Source organism: Pelodiscus sinensis, chromosome 6, assembly GCF_049634645.1.
Source record: "Pelodiscus sinensis isolate JC-2024 chromosome 6, ASM4963464v1, whole genome shotgun sequence".
NCBI lineage: Eukaryota > Metazoa > Chordata > Testudines > Trionychidae > Pelodiscus > Pelodiscus sinensis.
The window spans coordinates 108,580,878-108,603,259 of record NC_134716.1 but is presented as its reverse complement, the minus strand read 5'-3'; the positions used below and the strand labels follow the sequence as shown (position 1 = coordinate 108,603,259).

The 22,382-nt window shown below is 41.5% G+C and overlaps 1 protein-coding gene across 1 annotated transcript in view; it reads right to left on the bottom strand.

The window, feature by feature from the left end:
• Positions 1-1,438: 1,438 nt before the first annotated feature.
• The window catches only part of GOLPH3 (golgi phosphoprotein 3), a 51,389-nt gene continuing 30,445 nt past the window's right edge, over positions 1,439-22,382 (bottom strand). The window contains exons 3-4 of the mRNA XM_075932593.1: positions 10,271-10,385; positions 1,439-3,382 (exon numbers count right to left, since the gene is read on the bottom strand). Coding sequence (XP_075788708.1) covers positions 2,958-3,382; positions 10,271-10,385 — 540 coding nt within the window. The 3' untranslated portion in view covers positions 1,439-2,957. The remainder of the gene's footprint in view (positions 3,383-10,270; positions 10,386-22,382) is intronic.

Below are 22,382 nucleotides of genomic sequence, written 5' to 3'. Positions count from 1 at the left end.
ATTTTTAACTTGTTCTTTTTTTATTTTACCTTTTAAAACTACCCCCTTCCCACTAGCATTCACTATGTTAGGCATTCCTACAGACTTCTCGGTGAAGACCGAAACAAAGAAGTCATTGAGCATCTCTGCCATTTCCAAGTTTCCTGTTACTGTTTCTCCCTCCTCACTGACCAGTGGGCCTACCCTCTCCTTGGTCTTCCTCTTGCTTCTCATGTATTTATAAAAAGCCTTCTTGTTTCCCTTTATTCCCGTAGCTAGTTTGAGCTCATTCTGGCCTTTGCCTTTCTAATCTTGCCCCTGCATTCCTGTGCTATTTGCCTATATTCATCCTTTGTAATTTGTCCTACTTTCCATTTTTTATATGACTCCTTTTTTATTTTTAGATCATGCAAGATCTCGTGGTTAAGCCAATGTGGTCTTTTGCCATATTTTCTATCTTTCCAACACAGCAGAATAGCTTGCTTTTGGGCCCTTAACAATGTCCCTTTGAAAAACTGACAACTCTCCTCAGTTGTTTTTCCCCTCAGTCTTGATTCCCACGGGTATTTATCAATCAGCTCTCTGAACTTACCAAAATCCGCCTTCCTGAAATCCATTGTCTCTATTTTGCTGTTCTCCCTTCCACCCTTCCTTAGAATTGTGAACTCTATAATTTCATGATCATAGAGAAAGGGTAGAGAAAGGATGTGGGGAGAACAGAACACAACAGAGACCAGGATACTGACTGTGGACAAAGTACTGTCACTCAAACACAAAACATTTAAAATAGTAAATTTTGTTTCTCACTTAAAGTGATCTCATGAGTTTACAGAAGTAAATTAATGCCCTCCCCCCAAAGTGCATAAATATCCTTAAAAAGTATGTACTTACATCAGTTTTGTTGTGGTTACACTTTTTTGGTTACAGATTACATTTTAAATTTGAAACATCTTACAGTATGCTTTTGATACAACAGAATTCTCTCAATAACCACACTTAGGAGCTTCAAGTGCTATTAAACGTTTGGGGATGCATTTTGAAATACCAGGCTCCATTCATTTCCTACAAATTATAGATGCAGTGAATTGAGGACATTTAGACTTAATTACCTGACTGTATTTGAAAAATCAGTTACAATATCAGTAATCAAAAGTAAACCGTGGGAGTAAAACTGGGGGTCCAGTTAAGCTAAGTTGAAAAATAATGCTCTCAAGTGGAAGAGGGGCACCAGTGACACACACAACTGCACTCTATTACCCAGGCTTAGATTGTCTCACACTGGTCATCCAAATCTGCAGGACACAAGACACTAACACTGGCAATAATAAAAATGTCCATACTTCATTGATAGCATGAAAACAAATCCTAATAAACAGGATATTAACTAAAACTGTCAACTCAAAATAAGATTTTTTCTAGTTAACACAAAATACAAATGACATGCTTGCTCTGTTTCAGGCACTTTCAAGATCATAGTTTATTTACTGTAGGTAAAAAGCTAGTATACAGAATAGGGATCCCTTAAACTTCAACTCTACAGTTATACACCACTTAGTATTTTTGCTCAGAATGTTAACCAAAAAGTTTCTAAACACCTGTAAGCCCCACTATTAGTATGCATGTTATGAGAAAAATAATGTGTAATTTGCTTAATGCATAATATTTACACTGTGAAACCAGTGGCAGATAACAAGCAGTGGTAAAGAGGTAATAAACTTTAAAAAGCCAAAGTTTATATTTTTACATTGTGCTAATCAACATAATTGTATATAAAATAATTAACATAGTAGAGCTTCCCATTGCAGAAATCTTACTTCTCTGAACTGTAGTCATTACTTGCTAATAATTTTCATGCAAGACCTCCTAGGTTTGACATTTGATTTTTTTAACTGTAAGTAGATTATGACATTTAAGAGACAAACATTAACTTGTGTACAAACAAAATTAAAAACTGCACTCAAGAACTGTACTGGTCACAAGCCTCTTCCATACAGAAATAATATAAACGATGACAGCAACTGGTCTCCTCTCCATACCACAAGTATAAAAGGCAATGCATAGGCTGAGTTGTACCTAGATGGTACAACTCCATAGACATTGGGAACACACAGAGTTCACACACATGCTCTTTGTAAGAGGCCTGTCTTTCCATCACATGGCAATGGCTGAAAGCAAATAAGGGGCACAGGTGTACAACTAATTAAATCTTGCAAAATACAAAGATGGGGAGGGGGGTTGTTAATATACAATTCAAACTATATACAGAATATAATGGAATGTATCCCATCCCAAAACTGCGTTGTGAAACTTCTGGACCTTTCTACACTAGCCTTGTAAATCAGAGTTGAAATATAACAAAATGCAAGTTCACAAGAGATTTACATAAGAGGTAAAACTTGTGGGACATTTGACATTAACTATTTATGAAGACGTTTAATGGATATTTTAATTTCAAAATAAATTTATGAAGCACATTTGGACCAATATTTATATAGCAAATGTCCTGACAGACACTTCAATGTTTAACTTTGGTGATTTAAAAGGCCTTTTTGTGACTTTTGTATGAACTGCACAGCAGAATGCTACTGACGTGTGTACACATCTGCATCAGCCGAGACTTGTGATCCAACTCTGCATACACTTTTCTTCCTTGAGGTGCTTTCCAAGTTAAACCAGTCCAGCAACCAAAGACTGAAAAATGCATTAAACTAAGAATTTCAGGTAATTTTAATTTAATAGAGAATGGAATGCCAATATGGCAGCAAAACTTTTTTTTTAAACAGGAAGGTCTCTTATACGAGCAGAATCCGTATACAGATACACAAAGGGAGAGGGAATACGCCACCTATCATTCCTGTGAAACAAGAGCTGATTCATCATGTGAGAAGGTACAAATTACAGAAAACATGAATAGTCAATTGAAGAGAAATAACTGGGTTACATAAAGAAGAGAGAAGAACACTTCAATATGATTGCAGTTATTTTGTGAAGGCTGCTACAACAGCCCACAGGACCTCATTTGTGTTGGCCTTTAGACATTCAACTTCCGGGTCTAAATCCAGAAGCTGCCGCACTCTCTTTGTGGCTAAATCATACTGCTCATCCAGTAGGGGGGCAAAAGCGTTCTCAAGGACATCTGAAGCATGGGCTAAGTAAATGAGAGCCAGCAAGCGCTTGTCCATGCGGTGAGGGTCATTCACCCATTTGTCAAGAACTGCTTCTTGAACTTTCTTGATGAGGCGCTGTTTTATATTGTTGTTGGTGAGAGGGTGGGTAGTCATGTCAAAAAGAAGGAAGTTCTGTTTCTCCGTCGTCAATACTCCTTTTTCCACTAGGTTTTTAGCTAATCGTTCACGCACGTTTCGTAACTGGTAGTGCAATTTTAATGGATTCCATGTCTCACCTAAAAAAGATAAAGATCAGTTAATCAAGGTTTAGCTTCTATCTTTACTATTCACATTGATAAGTGTCTACTTTTTTCTGTAGTGCAAAAATAAAGGCTTCAATATAATGATTTAATGCAGAAAGATGCCATGCTACTGTTGGTTCCCTTCTAACCTCCGGGCAGCAGATATAGGCTTAGACAGGTGGAACATAAGAATGCCTACCTGTACAACTTCAGGGCTCTCAAACTTATACAAAAAACATATAGCTGGTTAATTTGCCCTGTTTTGAAGGTGAAATGCAATCAAAGCAATGACTTTGTCATCACTTACGTATGTAAGAAAACCATGCAAAGTGGAGACCAGGAAAGCAATGAATAAAAATAATTCTCAGTAAACAAAGAGTCCTTATAATCTTTCCCAGCACTGCCACTTGAAAAGGCTGGGAAATTGTCATTTTCAGTCATTACCATTCTTTCTGCCACAAAGTTGTGATGCTTATTCTACTCCCAGATATCCTTTTTATTGTTTTTACTAGTTATGTTTATATTCATCTCCTAAGTATAGACAAATCTGAGATAATGTTGACCATCCACTCTCTACTATTACGTCTTTATGCCTGAAGAAAGTTATGATGCTAACACGAAATAAGGAAAGACATTTTCAAACACATTTTTAAAGGGAAGAAAAAAATGTAAGGTTAAGTAAAATGCTTTTTTAAAATTTGGAGGTAAAACAGTGTAAATAAATGCAAAGTATAAAGCAATGGCAATAGTTATGACTGCCAAATTTCAATTTAACTCTTGTTTTTAATCACTTGTAATATACTTAAGCTTTCATCTTGTGGGTTAAAATTTTAAGGTCTAGTCTACTGAAAGTGAATTTTTGAAAGAATGAACAAAAGAAAGAAATTCCAAAATAAAACAAATACAGGCAGTCCCCGGGTTACATGGATCCGACTTACATCGGATCCCTACTTACAAACGGGGTGAGGCAACCCCGCACTAGCTGCTCCCCCCCAGCAGACCATGGAGACGCGGAGCGGCTTTTCTCAGCAGACACATCAGCTTGAGAATAAAGGACTGAGGGAAGTGAGGTGTGGGAGAATGAAACAGCTCTGGAGAAATGTTTGGCTAGAGTTTCCCCTACAATATGTACCAGTTCCGACTTACATACAAATTCAACTTAAGAACAAACCTACAGTCCCCATCTTGTACGTAACCCGGGGACTGCCTGTAGAAGTTTCCCTGACATTTCAAAAAGATTATTTTTTATAAGCCAGCAAGGATATGAAAGTTAAAAATCTGGCAAGGAAATGGCTCTTCTTCATAAGGGCTTTGGCAAGCTACAGTCTTTTGAAAATGCCATTTTGTATACGTACAACAAAAATGTTTACATTATTGGGGGTGTAACTCCTTCAGAACTTTTCAAGGAAATGCAGAGTACATGCATATATGCAATCAAAATCTGACTAAACCTCTGAAGTAGTCCTGTGAACTTGATTGACTCCTTCAGCATGCACATTATTGCCTAGTGAGCCTCTATCAGCCCTGCCTCAATATAATTTCTTCAGGTGGGTCCTGAATAATGAAGAGAAAGTAAGCAGGGATTATTAGCAAATTGGTTTTTTGCTCTTTACGGTGTCTGTACGACTCAAATGTAGTTCTGCAGGTGCTAATAAAATCAGTAGATTGGAGACACCTGTGACCAAGCCTCTAAACTTCACAAAACTGCACTACTAGAGAGTTAAGCATGTTTATTATACTTCCAGAAATACTGGATGTTTTTACATAAATTTGCATGTTCTGCAGGCTGCTTTCCCTAGGGATCACCTTAGGAACCACACCGGCTTGACAGACATGGCCTTAAAATGACCTAATTTGCACATCCATGATGGCTCTGAAATAGGGATGTTAAATAGCGTGTACTTGAATAGTCGTGTAACCACATGACATTTCGATAGTCCCCAGGGGCGGGACCTGCAGCCAGTGCGCTACTGGCGCCACTCCGGGGGAGCTCCCTACCACACTGCACTGCTGCCTTGAGGCAGCAGCATTGGGGGGGGGGGGGGGGGGGGGGTAGGGGGCGCGGATCTGGTGCTCATGGGGATCTGGGAAACTGGCTTTTAAGCCAACTCCTCATAGGCACTGGCTCCCACTTCTTCTCCCAATCCCCCGGATACAGAGGTAGCAGGGCGGAGGGGGACAGGAGGGAGGAGGAATGTGCGTAGTCAACAAGATTAACCTTTAAGCCCAGGCTTATTGGTTAATTGTGCAGTCATCTACACGTTGACATCCCTACTCTGAAAGATGTCATGTAAGCATCCTCTTCAGTAGAAACTCTCTCTCACACATTACGCTGCACTAATTTAAGATCAGAGTCGCTTTTCCCCAGGAAAACTCTTCACTCAAACCAAAATACTAAAAAACAAAAACTGTGTTGTCGTGAAGATTATTTAAAAATCCAAGTATTGTTTTTCAAAAAGCAGTTCTCTAAACCAAGGATTCCTCAATCCTACCCCAAACAAGCAACCAAATAATAGAGTATAAAGAGTATTAATCCAACTTTCAGCCGTGTTACCTTAACCTGTGATCTCCTCAGGTCAAAATATGGATGAGATCTTAGAGGAAAACCTAGGGTGATGGTGACATCTTATGTTAACTTTGAATCAGTACTGACCTAGTACACTCAGCATGGGGAAAGGGAAAGTGTGCTAATATGAATGGTGTATTTTGGATAAGAAAAGCAAATGCCTTTACAACCTGTAGAAATATCTGCAAGATCTGGGGCTATTAACCAGAAATCCCTCTAAACCACAAACCTATTATTTCCCCTCTTCTTTCTTTCCCTCTCCCACTAATTCATGCACAGGAAACAGGAATGATAGTGACAGGCCCTAACCTGGAAACTATGGGGACCCACAAAATCATGTAGCCCAAGGCCCCCAGAACAGTTCATCTGGTCCTGGATAGTGATAATGCAGGTCATGTAGGAATGTAAAATCCCATTTAATCAGTTAACCAGTTAAGCATTTAACTGGTTAATCACTTAAATGGGGATGGGCAGGATGCTGGGTTGCTCTAGCCCAGCTGGGCCACCGGTTAACCATAATCAGTGAGCATCACCCGGTAAAGGTGATTATTACTGGTTAACCGTTCACATCCCTAATGTGAGGCACGAAATGCAGTGGAAGGGAAGGAGACTCCATTTTAATTTATACTATTGATTTATTATTTGTGCCACACACACAAGGGGGGAAAAGTCTAACAGTGATTTTAGGTCTCTAACTTCATTCTGCCTGGACTAAAGTAATGTTGTAGTTTCCACTGAACACAGTAGTTTTCTTCATTTTTTACTTTTCTAAAGTGCACAGTGTTGCTAAATACTGTTTAACAACAGCTGCAGCCCATTAAGAGTAGCTGCATTTCACTTGCATGCTGGATGAAGTAACAGACAAACAGGATGGATAAAAATAGATGATTACAAAATCAGATACATTTAATATAAATGCATTTTTTCATTGTTTAATATCAATCTGTTCAAAATTAAACTGAAATCCTGACAATTTATGTTAAGGCATAATTTTACTATAATCTAGTAAAATAATTTTAACAAAATATGCTGCATAATGAGCACTCCTCAAATGTTAATGAGTTGGAGGATGCTGCTTTTTTAATTTGTATATAGTATCATGGAGAAAATAATATTTGAGGTCAACTCAAATGTTATAAATATATCATAACTTTATGTACTGAATATTATTTTCAGTCTTTATAATGGAGCTGGTGTATTTACATTTTTACAGATGTAAGTACTTTTAGTTTCTGCTGTGCAGAGAAGCTTTTGCCTTAATTATTTTTGGTTTCGGTTTGCTTCAGCAGCCAGTACAAAGAGAATATTTTCTTTGCGTAGACTATTTCATTCAAAATTGAGAAACCAGTTGGGAGTTGAAAAAGCAAGAAAGATTTTTTTTATTCTTAAGTGGCACATAGGATCTGGTCCAAGAGGTGAATATAGCAGGTTGACCTGCTCAGTAAAAGAATCTATAATGTAATTACATTTAACATCCTTCAGACTTCAGAGCGACAGGGAGAAATTCAGCACAGTAGCATTTAATTAATTAACAGGGACTATGCAAATACGAGGAACTTAGTTAAATGGAAATTTAAAGGAACAGTCACAAGAGTGAAATGCCTGCAAGCTGCATGGAAACTATGTAAAAACATCAAAATAAAGGCTCAAATGAAATGCATAGCTCAAATAAAAAAAACTGTAAAAGGATCAAAAAACCGCCACTGACTAAATAGAGCAGTGTTTCCCAAATGGTGTTCTGCGGAACCCCAGGGTTCCACGAAAAAAATCCATTACAACATTTTATGATGTAAAAAATATATATATATATATATATATATATATATATATATATATATATATATATGTGTGTGTGTGTGTGTGTGTGTGTGTGTGTGTGTGTGTGTGTGTGTGTGTGTGTGTGTGTGTGTGTGTGTGATTTTTGTTTTTAAATACGTGCAATTAAACTAAATGTTGATCTCACGACCTTGTTTAGCATTTGTTTATTATTATCCTTACTTATTTGTGGTCTACTTTTTCAGCTCCATATATTAGACTGTTATTAGGGGTTCTGCAAAATTCTTTTGTGTTTAAAAGGGTTCTGCGGCCAAATAAAATTGGGACACACTGAAATAGAGCAAAACAGGCAGTTAGAGGCAAAGAAATATTCTTTAAATGACAGAAGTCAATGAGGGAAACAGAAAGAAGCATGAACTCTGGAAAGTCAACTATAAAAGTATAACTAGTAATAAGTAATAAAGTAGCCAAGAGCAAATGGCATTCACTTGAGTTCCAAAGGAACTCAGATATGAAATTGCAGAACAATAAACTGTAATATGTAATCCACTGTTTAAAATCAGCCTCTTTACCAGACAACTGGAGGAGAGCTAATATAACGCTAATTTTTGAAAAAAGCTCCAGAGGTGATCTTGGCAATTATAGAACAGTAAGTGCAACTTCAGTACAACGTAAGCTGGATGAAATCATTGCAAAACAGAATTATCAGACACGTAGATGAATATAATATGTTAAGGGAGAGTCAACATGGCTTTTGTAAAGGGAAATCACACCTCACCAACTTTTCAGAATTCTTTGATGGTGTCAATAAGCATGTGGACAAGGGTGATCCACAGGATATATTGTGCATGGTTGGACTTTCGGACAGTCAGACAAGAGCCCTCACCAAAGGCTCTTAAGGAAAGTAAGCAGTCGTGGGATGAGAGAGAAGTTCCTCTCATGGATCAGTAACTAGTTCAAGGACAGGAAACAAAGGGTAGGAATAAATGTTAAATGTAATAAAAATTACAAAAGGTGATTGTGTACTTGGCCACAGTAAGATGGAAAGGCACTATATAAAACAAGATGATCATTATTCAGCAGTAGAATTCCCTTTTCATTTCAGTGCAGACCAACTGTGATGGATTTAAGTGTACTTGCAATTAACATTTGTCTTCAGTAATGGGATAATCTAATTTGCATTCCATCTCTTAATACGTATTTGTGGAACTCTCTCAAGGCAATTGTGTCCAAAAAAATCACTTTGTATGCTTCATTCTGAAGAGATTAGAAAGGACTGTTCTGATTAGTCAAATTTCAATTTTATAAGTTTCTCTGAATGATAAATTCTGAAGCAAAAGTAAAGAAAGGTGTGGGCTTGTTTTGATTTATAAAAGTCACCAAATTGTGTTTAAATTTGAAATATCAGTTCCTCAACTTCCATTTCTTCACTGGGTTTATATGCAAGATCTCTGGAGGACATGTACAGTAATTCCTCATTTAACACTATAGATATGTTTCAGAAAATGATCGTGTTAAGTGAAAATGTGTTATGCGAGGTCAATTTTCCCATTGAAAATAATGGAAAAGGTGGGGGTTGTGTTTCAAGTGGTGGTGTCTGTTGGGACCGGGACATAAGGTTGGGGGAGAAAGTGGATTGTGTTACAGCAGGGAGGGGAGATGTTTGGCTCTGGGGAAGGGAAGAGGAGAGGAGAGAAGAGAGGGGGATTGGGTTGGGAGTATGCCAAGACTTGCACTGTGTCTGGCATGGGGAGGTCGCCGGGGAACGGCGCGGCAAGCAGCGCACCCTCCGCCACTTTGCAAGGAGGCGGGGGAAGGCCCGCACAGCCGTTGGTGATGGGCCAGCTGGGGAAACCTAGCCACCAGCCTGCAAGTGGGGGCGGAGGAGAGGGGCAAGGCATCTGGCAAGGGGGAGTCAGCGGGGAACAGCGTGGCGAGCGGCAAACCCTCTGCCGCTTTGCAGGGAGGCGGGGGAAGGCAGCCGATGGCGACGGGCCGGCTGGGGAAATCGTGTTATTCCAGGGACGGTTGTGTAATTCAAAAAGCGTTCCCTAAAAAAAAAAATCATGCTAGCGTGAAAACGTGTTAAGCGGGCACATGTTAAATAAGTAATTACTGTACAGTAAACTCCTAGAAGGATGTAACCTGAACTGAAGCTATTCCTTCTTCCAAAGGGGTGAGCGGTGGGGAGAGATATAGGCTCTTATATCCTGGCAAGGAAGGCTTGTGTTACTGTGGACAACTGTTATTTCTCAGCAGAGATGTGGTGTTCCCAAATAATTAAGATTTACTATCCCTCAAAATTTGAGGTGCCAGGCAAATTGTATTCCCAAATGTTACATCTGGATCCCTTCTATCCAGTTAAGCCAATACCAGCAGTTACCTGTATTGTTCTACTGGCCACATTTTGACACATGCTACAACACACCGACAATCAGTAATTTTGCCAAGACGCAAATTACAATATTTCCTCTAATCGAGTGGTGACAGTGAACCAGAAACCAGGTTTATTTTTTAAACCTTTTAAAATTCTATCTTACCACTAAGCAGTTCAATCCAGTTTTGTACTGTTTCGGGAGGCTGGGTTTCCTTAATGTGTTTCAGAGCTTCATCAAGCAGAACATCACCTGTGGGAGCATCTGACTTGCAGATCACCTGATGGCAAGTACAAGAAAAAGTTGTGTTATCCCTCTCTATTTTCAACTCATTTTACACACCTTAAACATCTAGGATAAAAACCAGAAAAAGGCACCTTAATACCTCACAACACTATTACATTTGGTCAGCAATTCTCAATAGTGCACATTACATCTTGACCAGACAGTCCTATGTGAAACAATTTAAACTCAATTTAAAAAGCAACAGATAATTTCCTCTTCGTCTCTGAATAACCTGCAGTGTAGCTGTATTTAAAACGTCATTTCAATGTACCAGGTGACTTCCAGTTTGTACTACTTCTGTACCAAAAAAAAAAAAAATAAGGCCATCAAAAATGTAACTGTGAAAAAGTATGTGTAATTATCACGTCAAGCCATTTATAGACAGACTTTGCAAATACTGTTCTCAACTTTGAAACACACATTACATAAAGAGAATCCCCGATTTAATTTTTATTAGCCTTTCTGAACCATCCAGAGTAATCTTTATTACTTAGCTTTGCTACACTTCAATTTTTAGAACTGACATTTCGGCAGGTAACTTATTCAGCAAAGTTTCTTTGTGGTCTCCCACTAGCTGCAATTCATGCTCTTCCATAACACTTTTATGATCTTTCTGTTGCAAACAGCAACCTGCTGCCATCTGGTGACATGATTTGTATTTACTAAAAAAAAATAAAAAGATGCATGCAAAACATGCAGCCCAATTCTCATTTCATATACTATACAGCATTATGCAGAAGAACCACATTACTGATTTTTAGTATACTTCAACAACAACAATTCCATGTAACAATGAGATTAGATAGTTTAACTGAGACACGTTCTCAAAGGAAATTTTAAATGCAGGTTTCTTGGAGTCCCAACAGTATACCAGTGGCATTCTGGAGAAGAATCTGTATTATTCAATATTTGTAACACACAAAAGTTTTAATTTTTAAAGTGTTTTAAAACTAAACCAATCCTCACAGAACATCAGGGAAATTGGATTTTTTTTTAATCTATTGGCCAAAAGAGAGTCAGATCTAGAATTACAAAGCAAAAACAGTTGGTTCTCAATCCTATGCTCAGCTAGAGCCGTGTGTACCACTATACTAGCTACGTATAAATAAAAAACCTGTCAAAACATGAATATTAAATTAGTCCCTCCTCCAAAAAAAATCATGGACTCCACAACATTGGTAAAATTAGAACCTTCTGGAGACTGCTGTCAGGTGATTGGTAAACTTGAGTTTCCTCTAGATGTGATTTGCTATGAAGATTGAATATTGGGTGTACTTCAACAATCTAGAATCAACTAGATCAATCATTTCCAGCAAGCGCATTCGATATAGGGTTTGATATTCAAAATCCAATGGTTTCAGATTCAATGTGTTGGTGGTCTGTGATAGACAGGCAATCAGACTAGGCAATGATCTGTTGGCCCCTGCTGTCCTCAAACTCAACGATTATTTCTATAACAGCAAAATTGAGAACCACATTTTAAAAAGTAAAACTCTGTCATGCAGTTATCTATCAGTAGCATACAAATGTAAAAAACTGAATTTCGGCATTGTAAACACTGTGATGAAGCCATACAACAAAGAAAACCCTAATAAATTAGCCTAATGGGACGAAATGACCAAAGACATTCAGATATGTGGTTATTTAATCTGCATTAATAGATATTTCTTTAGTTTGTGGCACAAAATGCATATGTTTATATTTCTAACTGGCAAAGTACCCATGTATGAAATCCCCAGCCAAAGCGGGGATTTGAAGGATAACCAGAAAGTTTTCTACAAGCATGTTAGCAAGAAGAAGGTGATCAGAGAGGGTGTGCGGCCCCTACTGGATGAGGGCGGTAACCCAGTGACCGATGATGTGGGGAAAGCTGAAGTACTTAATGCTTTCTTTGCCTCTGTCTTCATGGACAAGATCAGCTCCCAGACTAATGCTTAAGTGACGCAATATGGGACGAAGGTGGACAGCTCTTAGTGGGGAAAGAACAGGTTAGGAACTATTTAGAAAAGCTAAACATACGTAAATCCACAGGTCTGGACTTAATACATCTGAGGGTACTGAGGGAGTTGGAAAATGTTATTGAGGGGCCTTTGGCCATTATCTTTGAAAAGTCGTGAAGATCAAGAGAGATCCCAGATGACTGGAAAAAAGCAAATGTAGTGCCCATCTTTAAAAAGGGGAAGAAGAACGATCCAGGGAACTATAGGCCGGTCAGTCTTACCTTAGTCCCTGGAAAATCATGGAGGGGATCCTCAAGGAATCCATTTTGAAGCACTTGGAAGAGACGACGGTGATCAAGAATAGTCATCATGGATTCATGAAGGGCAAGTCGTGCCTGACCAATCTGATTAGCTTCTATGATGAGGTAACTGGCTGTGGATACGGAGAAGTCAGTCGATGTGATACAGTCTCCCACAATATTCTTGCCAGCAAGTTAAGGGAATGTGGATTGGATAAATGAACAGTAAGATGGATAGAAAGCTGGCTGGAAGGTCGGGCCCAGCGGGTAGTGATCAATGGCTCGATGTCAGGATGGCAGTCGGTTTCTAGCGGAGTGCCCCAAGGTTCGATTCTGGGACTGATTTTGTTCAACACCTTTATTAATGACGTGGATGAGGGGATGGACTGCACCCTAAGTTTGTGGATGACACTAAGCTAGGGGGAAAGGTAGACACGCTGAAGGGCAGAGATAGAGTCCAGAGTGACTTAGACAAATTGGAGGATTGGGCCACAAGAAATCTGATGAGGTTCAACAAAGACAAGTGTAGAGTTCTGCACTTGGGACAGAAGAATCCCAAGCATTATTACAGGCTGGGGACCAACTGGCTAAGTAGCAGTTCTGTAGAAAAGGACCTGGAGATTACAGTGGATGAGAAGCTGGACACGAGTCAACAGTGTGCCCTTGTAGCCAAGAAGGCTAATGGCATATTAGGCTGCATTAAGAGGAGCATTGCCAGTCGATCCAGAGATGTGATTATTGCTCTTTGCTCAACTCTGGTGAGGCCACATCTGGAGTAGTGTGTCCAGTTCTGGGCCCCCAATTACAGGAAGGATGTAGATGCATTGGAGAGGGTCCAGCAGAAGGCAACCAAAATGATTAGGGGGCTGGAGCATATGAGCTACGAGGAGAGGCTGAGGGAGCTGGGTCTATTTAGTCTGCAGAAGAGAAGAGTGAGGGGAGATTTGATAGCAGCCTTCAACTTCCTGAAGGGAGGTTCCAAAGAGGCTGGAGAAAGGCTGCTCACAGTAGTGACGGATGGCAGAACAAGGAACAATGGGTCTCAAGTTGCGGTGGGAGAGGTCCAGGTTGGATATTAGGAAAAACTATTTCACTAGGAAGGTGGTGAAGCACTGGAATGGGTTACCTAGGGAAGTAGTGGAGTCTCCATCCCTAGTGGTGTTTAAGTCTCGGCTTGACAAAGCCCTGGCTGGGCTGATTTAATTGGGATTGGTCCTGCCTTGGGCAGGGGGCTGGACCTGATGACCTTCTAAGGTCTCTTACAGCTCTATGATCCTATGAATAGATCTATATGACATTTTGAATCACAAGAACAAAGGGCTCGTAATTTATTACTACTTTTGGGGGTATCGTAACAGGTACATTTTATAGACTCAGAGAAATGGAAAGACTGGCAGGAACCCAAAGCAGCCATCTAGTCTAGCTCCCTGCACTTGGGCAGGATTATCCAGATTACCCTAACAGGTGTCTGTCTAACCTGCCTCTAAGGAGTCCATAACCTCCCTTGCACACCTATTGCAGTGCTTACCTACCCTTATGGGTAGACAGTTTTTAATATCAACCCTAAATCTCCCTGGCTATGTATTACATTGATTACTTCTTACAGTATCCTCAGTAGACATGGTGAACGATCAAGCACTATCCTTTTAATAACAGCCCTTCTCATACCCGATTATTAATTTATATTATAAATATAATCTTTTTTCAAGACTAAACATAGCCAGATTTTTTAACCTTTCCTCCTTGATCAGGTTTTCTGAAAATTAATTTCTCCACATCTTTTGTGAAATGCAGTGTCCAGAACTGGACACAGTAATGCAGCTGAGGCCTCAATAGTGCAGAGCGGGACAATTACCTCCCATGTCTTACATATGACACTTCTGTTAATCTACCCTAGAATATTAGCCTCTTTTCCAAGTCTACCACATTGTTGGCTTGTACTCAATTTGAGATCCATTACAACCCTCAGAGACTTTTCAGCATTAGTACTGATTCGTCAGTTATTTCCCATTTTGCTTTCATGCATTAAGGATAAGAGGTGGGTAACTGACTAATTGTGAGGTCGATACAATTTGTATCAATCGCACGATTAGTCGACAAGGGAAAGAGACTGTGCCGGCTCACACCGGTCCAGGAGCTACCCCTGCTGTGGCTCTTCAGTTTAAATGTAGTAGGAGCCAGGTGCACAGGCAGTCTGGCTCTTACTACATTTAAACTGCAGAGCTACAGCGGAGGTGGATGGCTCTTACTACATTTGGTATCCTAGGCTGAATTCCATCACACTGTGTTGATTTAAACTAGTCTAAATATTTTTAACCTATTCTTTCCTTATTTGGCTTGTGTTTCTTCCCCTTGTTGGTCTGCTAAGTAGAGGACCTACACCTGAATTAGTCTCTCTTGTTCCTAATGTATTTTTAAAAGCTTTGCCAATTGACTTTTGTGTCCTTTGTCAAGTGTAACTCATTCTGTGGCTTAGCCATTCTGATTTTGTTCCTATATGCTTGTGCTATTCTACTGTACTCATGTTTAGCAACACGTTCATGTTTCACATTTTTGTTTGTTTTTTTTTAAAATTTCAGATCATTAAAGAGCTCCTGATGGAGCCATAATGGCCTCTTATTATTGTTCCTATTTTTCCATTGTATTGGAATAATTTGCAGTTGTGCCTTCTCACGCTGTGGACCATAACTCCCTGGGGAAATGTAAATGGGTTTCTGAGAGGTTGCTTTATTATTTAAAAACAAGTTTATTGATAATACTTAGAGTTGCAGAAATAGCCTTGAAAAGGTGAATCAAAATACTGATGCATTAACACCAGCTTGAATTAGCAGCTCTAAGAAATATCAAAGCTCTGCAATTCTGTGGCCATGGAATCAGGTACTTTTCAATTATGCTACAAAAATGAAGTATGTTGTCATGGAATTTTCTATTTATCTGCAGCCAGTTGCCCATTTTTTTTTTTTCCTGTTTCCCTTCTAGGCTGGAACAAGCCTATAACTGTTTCTTACTCTCCCAATTTTTCCCTTGGGGAAGTTAATTGGATAGCACACTGTTGTATAGAGGCAAGCATCTGGGAAACCCCAGTCAACCTCCCTTTTTTCTACAGATCCTCTGAATGTTTCTCTGCCCTTATAGATCATCATTGGCCTGCTCTAAATGTTTCTCTTCAGGAACTGACTGCGTCATGGGTTTTTCAACCTGGAGGTCAGGACCACGCTGCCCTTTCCACAGTGCTAAATGGGACAGTGATCTTGGGAAATCAATCATAGAACCAGGTGCCCAAAAGGGAGAAATCAATTTTAGTCTTGTTGTAATGGGGTGCGATCGCCCCGCACTCCGAACGCCCCTGTTGCCATGCTCTGCCCACTCATTCACAGTCCGCTCATTCACAACCTGGTGCAGAACGTGAGCACCTAATCCCGGCCCCTTGGAGTAAGGGGAGCCAGAGTCTACAAAGTTAGTGAATAAGCAAATTTGGCTTGGGTTTTTTTTTTTGTTTGTTTGTTTCTCTTTTCTGTTGCCATTTTGTTTTTGGAGTAAGACATGGAGCCAGCCAAAATGCTCGAATGGCTGGCAAAAACCAAAGACAGCAGCAACAACAGCAGATACTGCTGATACAGCAGCTTGCTTCGCAACACCAAGAGCAGCAAAGGCAACTAGTGCAGGAGCTGGCGGAACAGTACCAAGCGCAGCACGAGAGATGGATACAACACTATGGGATGCCGACAAGAAGAGGGGCTACGCCAGGTGAGAGTAATGAGGCCGACCAGGGCACAATGTAACAGCTGCCAATATGCCTGGCTAAGATGGCCCCACAGACGATCCCGAGGCATTTTTGATCACGTTTGAGAGGGTGGCTACTGCGGCCCATTGGCCGGAAGAACACTGGGCCATCCTACTAGCCCCTTATCTGACTGGACAATTATAAGGTTAAAAAGGCGATCCTGGAGACCTTTCGCCAAAGGTTTAGGCAAGAACGCTATCCCCCAGGGACAAGGCCCCAAGCAGTCACACAGAGGTTAAAGGAAGTCAGATGGCGCTGGCTGGAACCAGACCAACGGTCGGTGACTCAAGTGGCAGAGGCCGTGATTCTGGAGCAATTCCTGCACATTTTGTCCAGCGGAGGGTAGCGCGGGGTTCGGCGGCATCGCCCGTCCACTCTTAATGAAGTAGTCACTTTGATGGAGGATTACGTGACGGCAGAATCGGCAGAGGTAATAGGAAAACTGGCCCAGGAAAATCCCCCACTGAGGCCAGGGGCCGACTTGGCATCCTGGCAGAAGGAAATTAGCAGAGCAGGAGGATGAACGCGGATGACGGGAAGCGGCGAAGGACGGAGATTAGCCCCGGTGCGGGCAGCCCCTGTCCGAGAGGCAACCCCCAAAAAGGCTCCACAACTGACTGAGAAAGAACCAACCCAGGGGAAGGGTGGACCCTCTAAGGGCGCATGCTTCCAGTGTGGCCAAGAAGGGCACTTCCAGAAGGAGTGTCCCTATATGGATTGTACATATGGACAGCCCCTGACGGGGGAGGGAATGCAAGGATGACAAAGTGTCTGGAGAATCCTCAGGGTTATTAAGATAGAGGGAGTGTCAGTGATGGCACTTGTAGACTTTGGGCGTGGCCAGACCATAGTGAAGTCCGACCTGGTGCAGGAAGGGGAACCTAAAGGGCCGCCGGAGTTCATGCAATGCATGCATGGGGACGTCAGCCTCTTTCCCACGATGTGGGTGTGAATTACTGATGGACAAGAGGAGAGGTGGTGCTATGTGGCCATAGCTCCTATGCTGGCTTATCTCATCCTCTTGGGCAGAGACTGGAAGGGGTTTCACCGCATTGTGGAGGAGTGGGGGCGTCAGGGCAGGGGGAAAGGGACCAGATGTCCTGACGGGGGAAGAAGGTGGCATTAGGGAAAGGGGAGGTTATAACCCCGAACCGTAGCACAGCAGCCCTCGAACCGGCTGGGGGTCCCAGCACAATGGGCGTTACAGATCCAGTGGCCTAACCCGAACTCTGGAGCGGAGACTTCATGCAGGAGCAAAGAGAAGACCCCTTACTGCGAAAGGCCTGGGAAGATGCTGTGGAGACCGACGAGCAGGAGGGCCAGGCAGCCCGGCCAGTGACAAGTCCCCATTTTGAGGTATATTGTGATCGTTTGTATAGAGTCATGGAAGGGGTGGAGGTGCACGAGACAGTCTGGCAGCTGCTGGTCCCAGGGCGATATCGCCGGCAACTCCTAGAAGTAGCACATGCGAACCCATGGGCTGGTCACCTGGGGTATGAGAAAACTGTCAAGAGATTGTTGCAAAGATTTTACTGGCCGGGGATATACCAGGAGGTGAAGGGCTTTTGTGACTCTTGTCGTGAGTGTCAAAAGGCTAGCCCCAAAGGGGCACCCAGGGCCCCTCGAGTCTCTTTACCAGTGATCGAGGTCCCCTTCGAGTGGGTCGCCCTAGATCTGGTCGCCCTCGAGAAGATGCAGACAAGGCACCAGTACATTATGGTCCTGATAGACTATGTGATGAGGTACCCCGAGGCCATATCTTTGAGAAATATCACCGCCCCAACCCTTGCTGCAGAGCTAGTGAAGATCTTCTCATGAGTTGGGATCCCTCGTGAAATCCTAACTGACTAGGGGACTAATGTCACCTCACGATTGTTAGAGGAGCTTTGTCAGCTATTGCAGATTAGAGCGTTAAGGACCTCTGTTTACCACCTCCAGACCGACGGCTTGGTAGAAATTTCAACAGAACACTGAAAAGTATGTTAAGGAAATTTGCAGAGGAAGATCCTAAGGCGTGGGACAGGCTCCTGCCCGCCCTACTGGTCGCAGTTCAAGAGGTACCCCAGGCATTGACAGGGTTCTCGCCGTTTGAGCTCATATACAGACGGCAACCCCGGGGTATACTGAATGTTATTAAGGAAGCCTGGGAGGAACAAGTGACCCAGGTACAAGGCTCAGTGCAGTACATTCTTAAATTATGTGAGAAACTACATACCCTAGGGGAATTTGCGAGGGAAAACCTATTAACGGCCCAAGGGAAACAAGCCAGGTTTTATGATAGGGGAACACGACTTAGGACCATCGAGCCAGGGGACAGAGTGTTGCTCTTGCTATCCGGTCAGAATTCCAAAACGTTGGCAAAATGGCAGGGGTCCTTTGAGGTAGTTCACAGGGTGGGAGAGGTTGACTTACGAAATAAGAATGCCAGGGAGGTAGAAGGAGACCAAAGTTTATCATGCTACGGCCGACGGACTGACGAGTTACAGCAGAAATCTCCGTCAGCCGGACAGGAACTTGACTGTGCCTGTCTTTAGGGCCCTGGGCTGGGACCTGTGAGAGAGGACAGATCCGGGCCCTCCTACCCCAACGGTGCCAGTGTACAAGCTATTGGAAGTCGAGACTTTAACCGAAGAGGCAGGGTGGCTAGTGAAAAACTCTGAGTAGAGGGCCAATTAGGAACCTGAGTGGGACCCCATGAGAGAGAGGGGACTAGCCCACTCATTCACACTTGTGAACAAAGGCAGAGAGAGATTAAGTGCCTAATTTTCAAAGACAATGACCACTGACTTTGTTGCCAAATGTGAGCGTTTGTGTAATTGTGCTGGGGCTTCACCCATTTATTATATTTGTCCTGATATTTCTAATTTGCAGACAAGTAACTGATATTGGCCATCTATTGCTCATGCTTAATATTTTGTCTCTTAGTATGCATATGAAACTTATATGAAAGTTCGATTGGTGACTTTCCACAATGCAGCAGTCCTGCTCTGGAGTTGAGTGGTGCTAAATATGAAACTTCTCTTGCATTCATTGTTTTTTAAGCAACTTCTTCACTGTATAGACCTCATAGTCTGCTAATCCACTTTTTTATGGGTGTCTGACTTGTAAGCTTATGCAGGTGCTCAAAAGATGGACACACAAATTTTCTGAAACATGTAGTAAAATAGCTGTCACTTTCTCCATCCCTGTCCACTGCTGATCCAATGAGGTTATAGTTGTCCTGGTCCTCATTCATTTTGCAGTATAACTCCCTCCTGCCCACCCTCTTCCATTTTATGAAAAACAATCAGATTCCAGACACATTTCATTATCCTGGCACAATCAAAGTGTGTCTGGTACTTTTGTTGAAACCATCTGGCATCTCTAGGGGAGAAGTGTCCAAATGTCTAGTAGTTTAGCACTCTGCATTTGGGGAAACTCAGGTCTGGAAGGCTGTTCAGGTTATCCTGCAAAGAGTCAGTAGGCTGATGGAAGCTGATGGAGAAAATTTAGGCTTGTGGTGTCACAGCTGTGAGCCAAGCAGCCTAGCACTAAGGCACTCGAAATTACACAGCAGGAAGTGACAGAATCCCTTACTAGTTCCCAAAACTTCACATCAGCTGCACCACAACTGTACAGACCAAGACCTGGGGTGAGTGAGAGGACTGTTCCATATTTTAATCTGTTATGGTTCAAAATTAGATGGATAAACTGAATCAATTAGCCCCTCTATTTCAATAGGCCTCAAAATTTAAATATTTTGCCAGAGTATTTAAAAGTCTCTTAAACTCAGAATAAATCACTTTCTTCAAGATGTTCTTATGCATTTTTTATGAGCTTGCTGATATTTTAGCATCTGTTTTCAAAAATGCATGCACACTCCACTCTTATGGAATAAAGAATGCATGACTTTTCGAACAAAAAAATGTCAAATTCTAAGCAAGTCAACCCTGAAATTTTCCCCATAAGTAGCAGGTGTGAAAGTATGAGCATTTTAAATACTAGCAATTTGGGCTGTTAGCTATGTTATTCCTGTGGGTCACCTAGACGATCGAGATATAAAAGAAGCAATCAAGGATGATAAAGCCATTGCAGATAAACTAAATGATTTCTTTGCTTCAGTCTTCACAGCTGAGGACGTTAGGGAGATTCCCAAATCTGCACTGTCCTTTGTGGGTGATGAATCTGAGGAACTATCCCGATTTGAAGTGTCTTTAGAGGAGGTTTTGGAACAAATAGAAAAACTTAACGTTAACAAATCTCTGGGACCGGATGGCATTCATCCAAGGGTTCTAAAAGAACTCAAATGGGAAATTGCTGAACTATTATCTGTGATTTGTAACTTATCCTTTAAATCGGTTTCCGTACCTAATGTCTGGAAGGTAGTTAACGTGACACCAATATTTAAAAAGGGCTCTAGAGGCGATCCTGGCAATTACAGACCGGTAAGTCTAACTTCAGTACCGGGCAAATTAGTTGAAACAATAGTAAAGAATAACATTGTGAGGCACGTAGAAGAACATAATTTGTTGGACAAAAATCAACATGGTTTCTGTAAGGGGAAATCATGTCTTACTAATCTATTAGAGTTCTTTGAAGGGGTTAACAAACATGCGGACAAGGGGGATCCAGTAGATATAGTGTACTTAGATTTTCAGAAAGCCTTTGACAATGTCCCTCACCAAAGGCATTTGTGTAAATTACATGCTCATGGGATAAGAGGGAAGGTCCTTTCTTGGATTGAGAACTGGTTAAAAGACAGGAAACAAAGGGTAGGAATAAATGGTAAATTTTCAGAATGGAGAGGGGTAACTAGTGCTGTCCCCCAAGTCCTGGGACCAATCCTATTCAACTTATTCATAAATGATCTGGAGAAAGGGGTAAGCAGTGAGGTGGTAAAGTTTGCAGATGATACCAAACTGTTTAGGATAGTCAAGACAGACGCAGACTGTGAGGGACTCCAAAAAGATCTCACCAAACTGAGTGATTGGGCAACAAAATGGCAAATGAAATTTAATGTGGATAAGTGTAAAGTAATGCACATCAGGAGAAATAACCCCAACTATACATACAGTATGATGGGGGCTAATTTGGCTACGACAAATCAGGAAAGAGAACTTGGGAGTTATCGTGGATAGTTCTCTGAAAACTTCCACACAGTGTGCAGCGGCGGTCAAAAAGGCAAATAGGATGCCAGGAATTATTAAGAAAGGGATAGAAAATAAGACACAGAATATTTTACTGCCCCTGTATAAAACTATGGTACGCCCACGTCTTGAATACTGTGTACAGATGTGGTCTCCTCACCTCAAAAAAGATATTTTGGCCTTAGAAAGTGTTCAGAAAAGGGCAACTAAAATGATTAGGGGTTTGGAATGGGTCCCATTTGAAGAGAGGTTAAAGTGACTGGGACTTTTCAGTTTAGAAAAGGGGAGACTAAGGGGGGATATGATAGAGGTATATAAAACAGTGGTGTGGAAAGGGCCGATAAAGAAAAGTTATTTATTAGTTCCCATAATAGAAGAACTAGAGGACACCAAATGAAGTTAATGGGTAGCAGGTTTAAAACTAAAAAAAGAAAGTTCTTCACACAGTGTGTAGTCAACCTGTGGAACTCCTTGCCAGAGGAGGCTGTGAAGGCTAGGACTATAACAGAGTTTAAAGAAAAGCTAGATAATTTCATGGAGGTTAGGTCCATAAAAGGCTATAAGCCAGGGGATAGAATGATGTCCCTGGCCTCTGTTTGTCAGAGGCTGGAGAAGGATGGCAGGAGACAAATCGCTTGATCATTGTCTTCGGTCCATCCTCTCCGGGGCACCTGGTGCTGGCCACTGTCGGCAGACAGGCTACTGGGCTAGATGGATCTTTGGTCTGACCCAGTATGGCTGTTCTTATGTTAAGCACCACATAACCTTTTCAGGTTAAGTCTTTTGTACATGGGACTATAGAGAGTCAAGTATTCTTTCAATGACAACAAACACCAGAAAAAC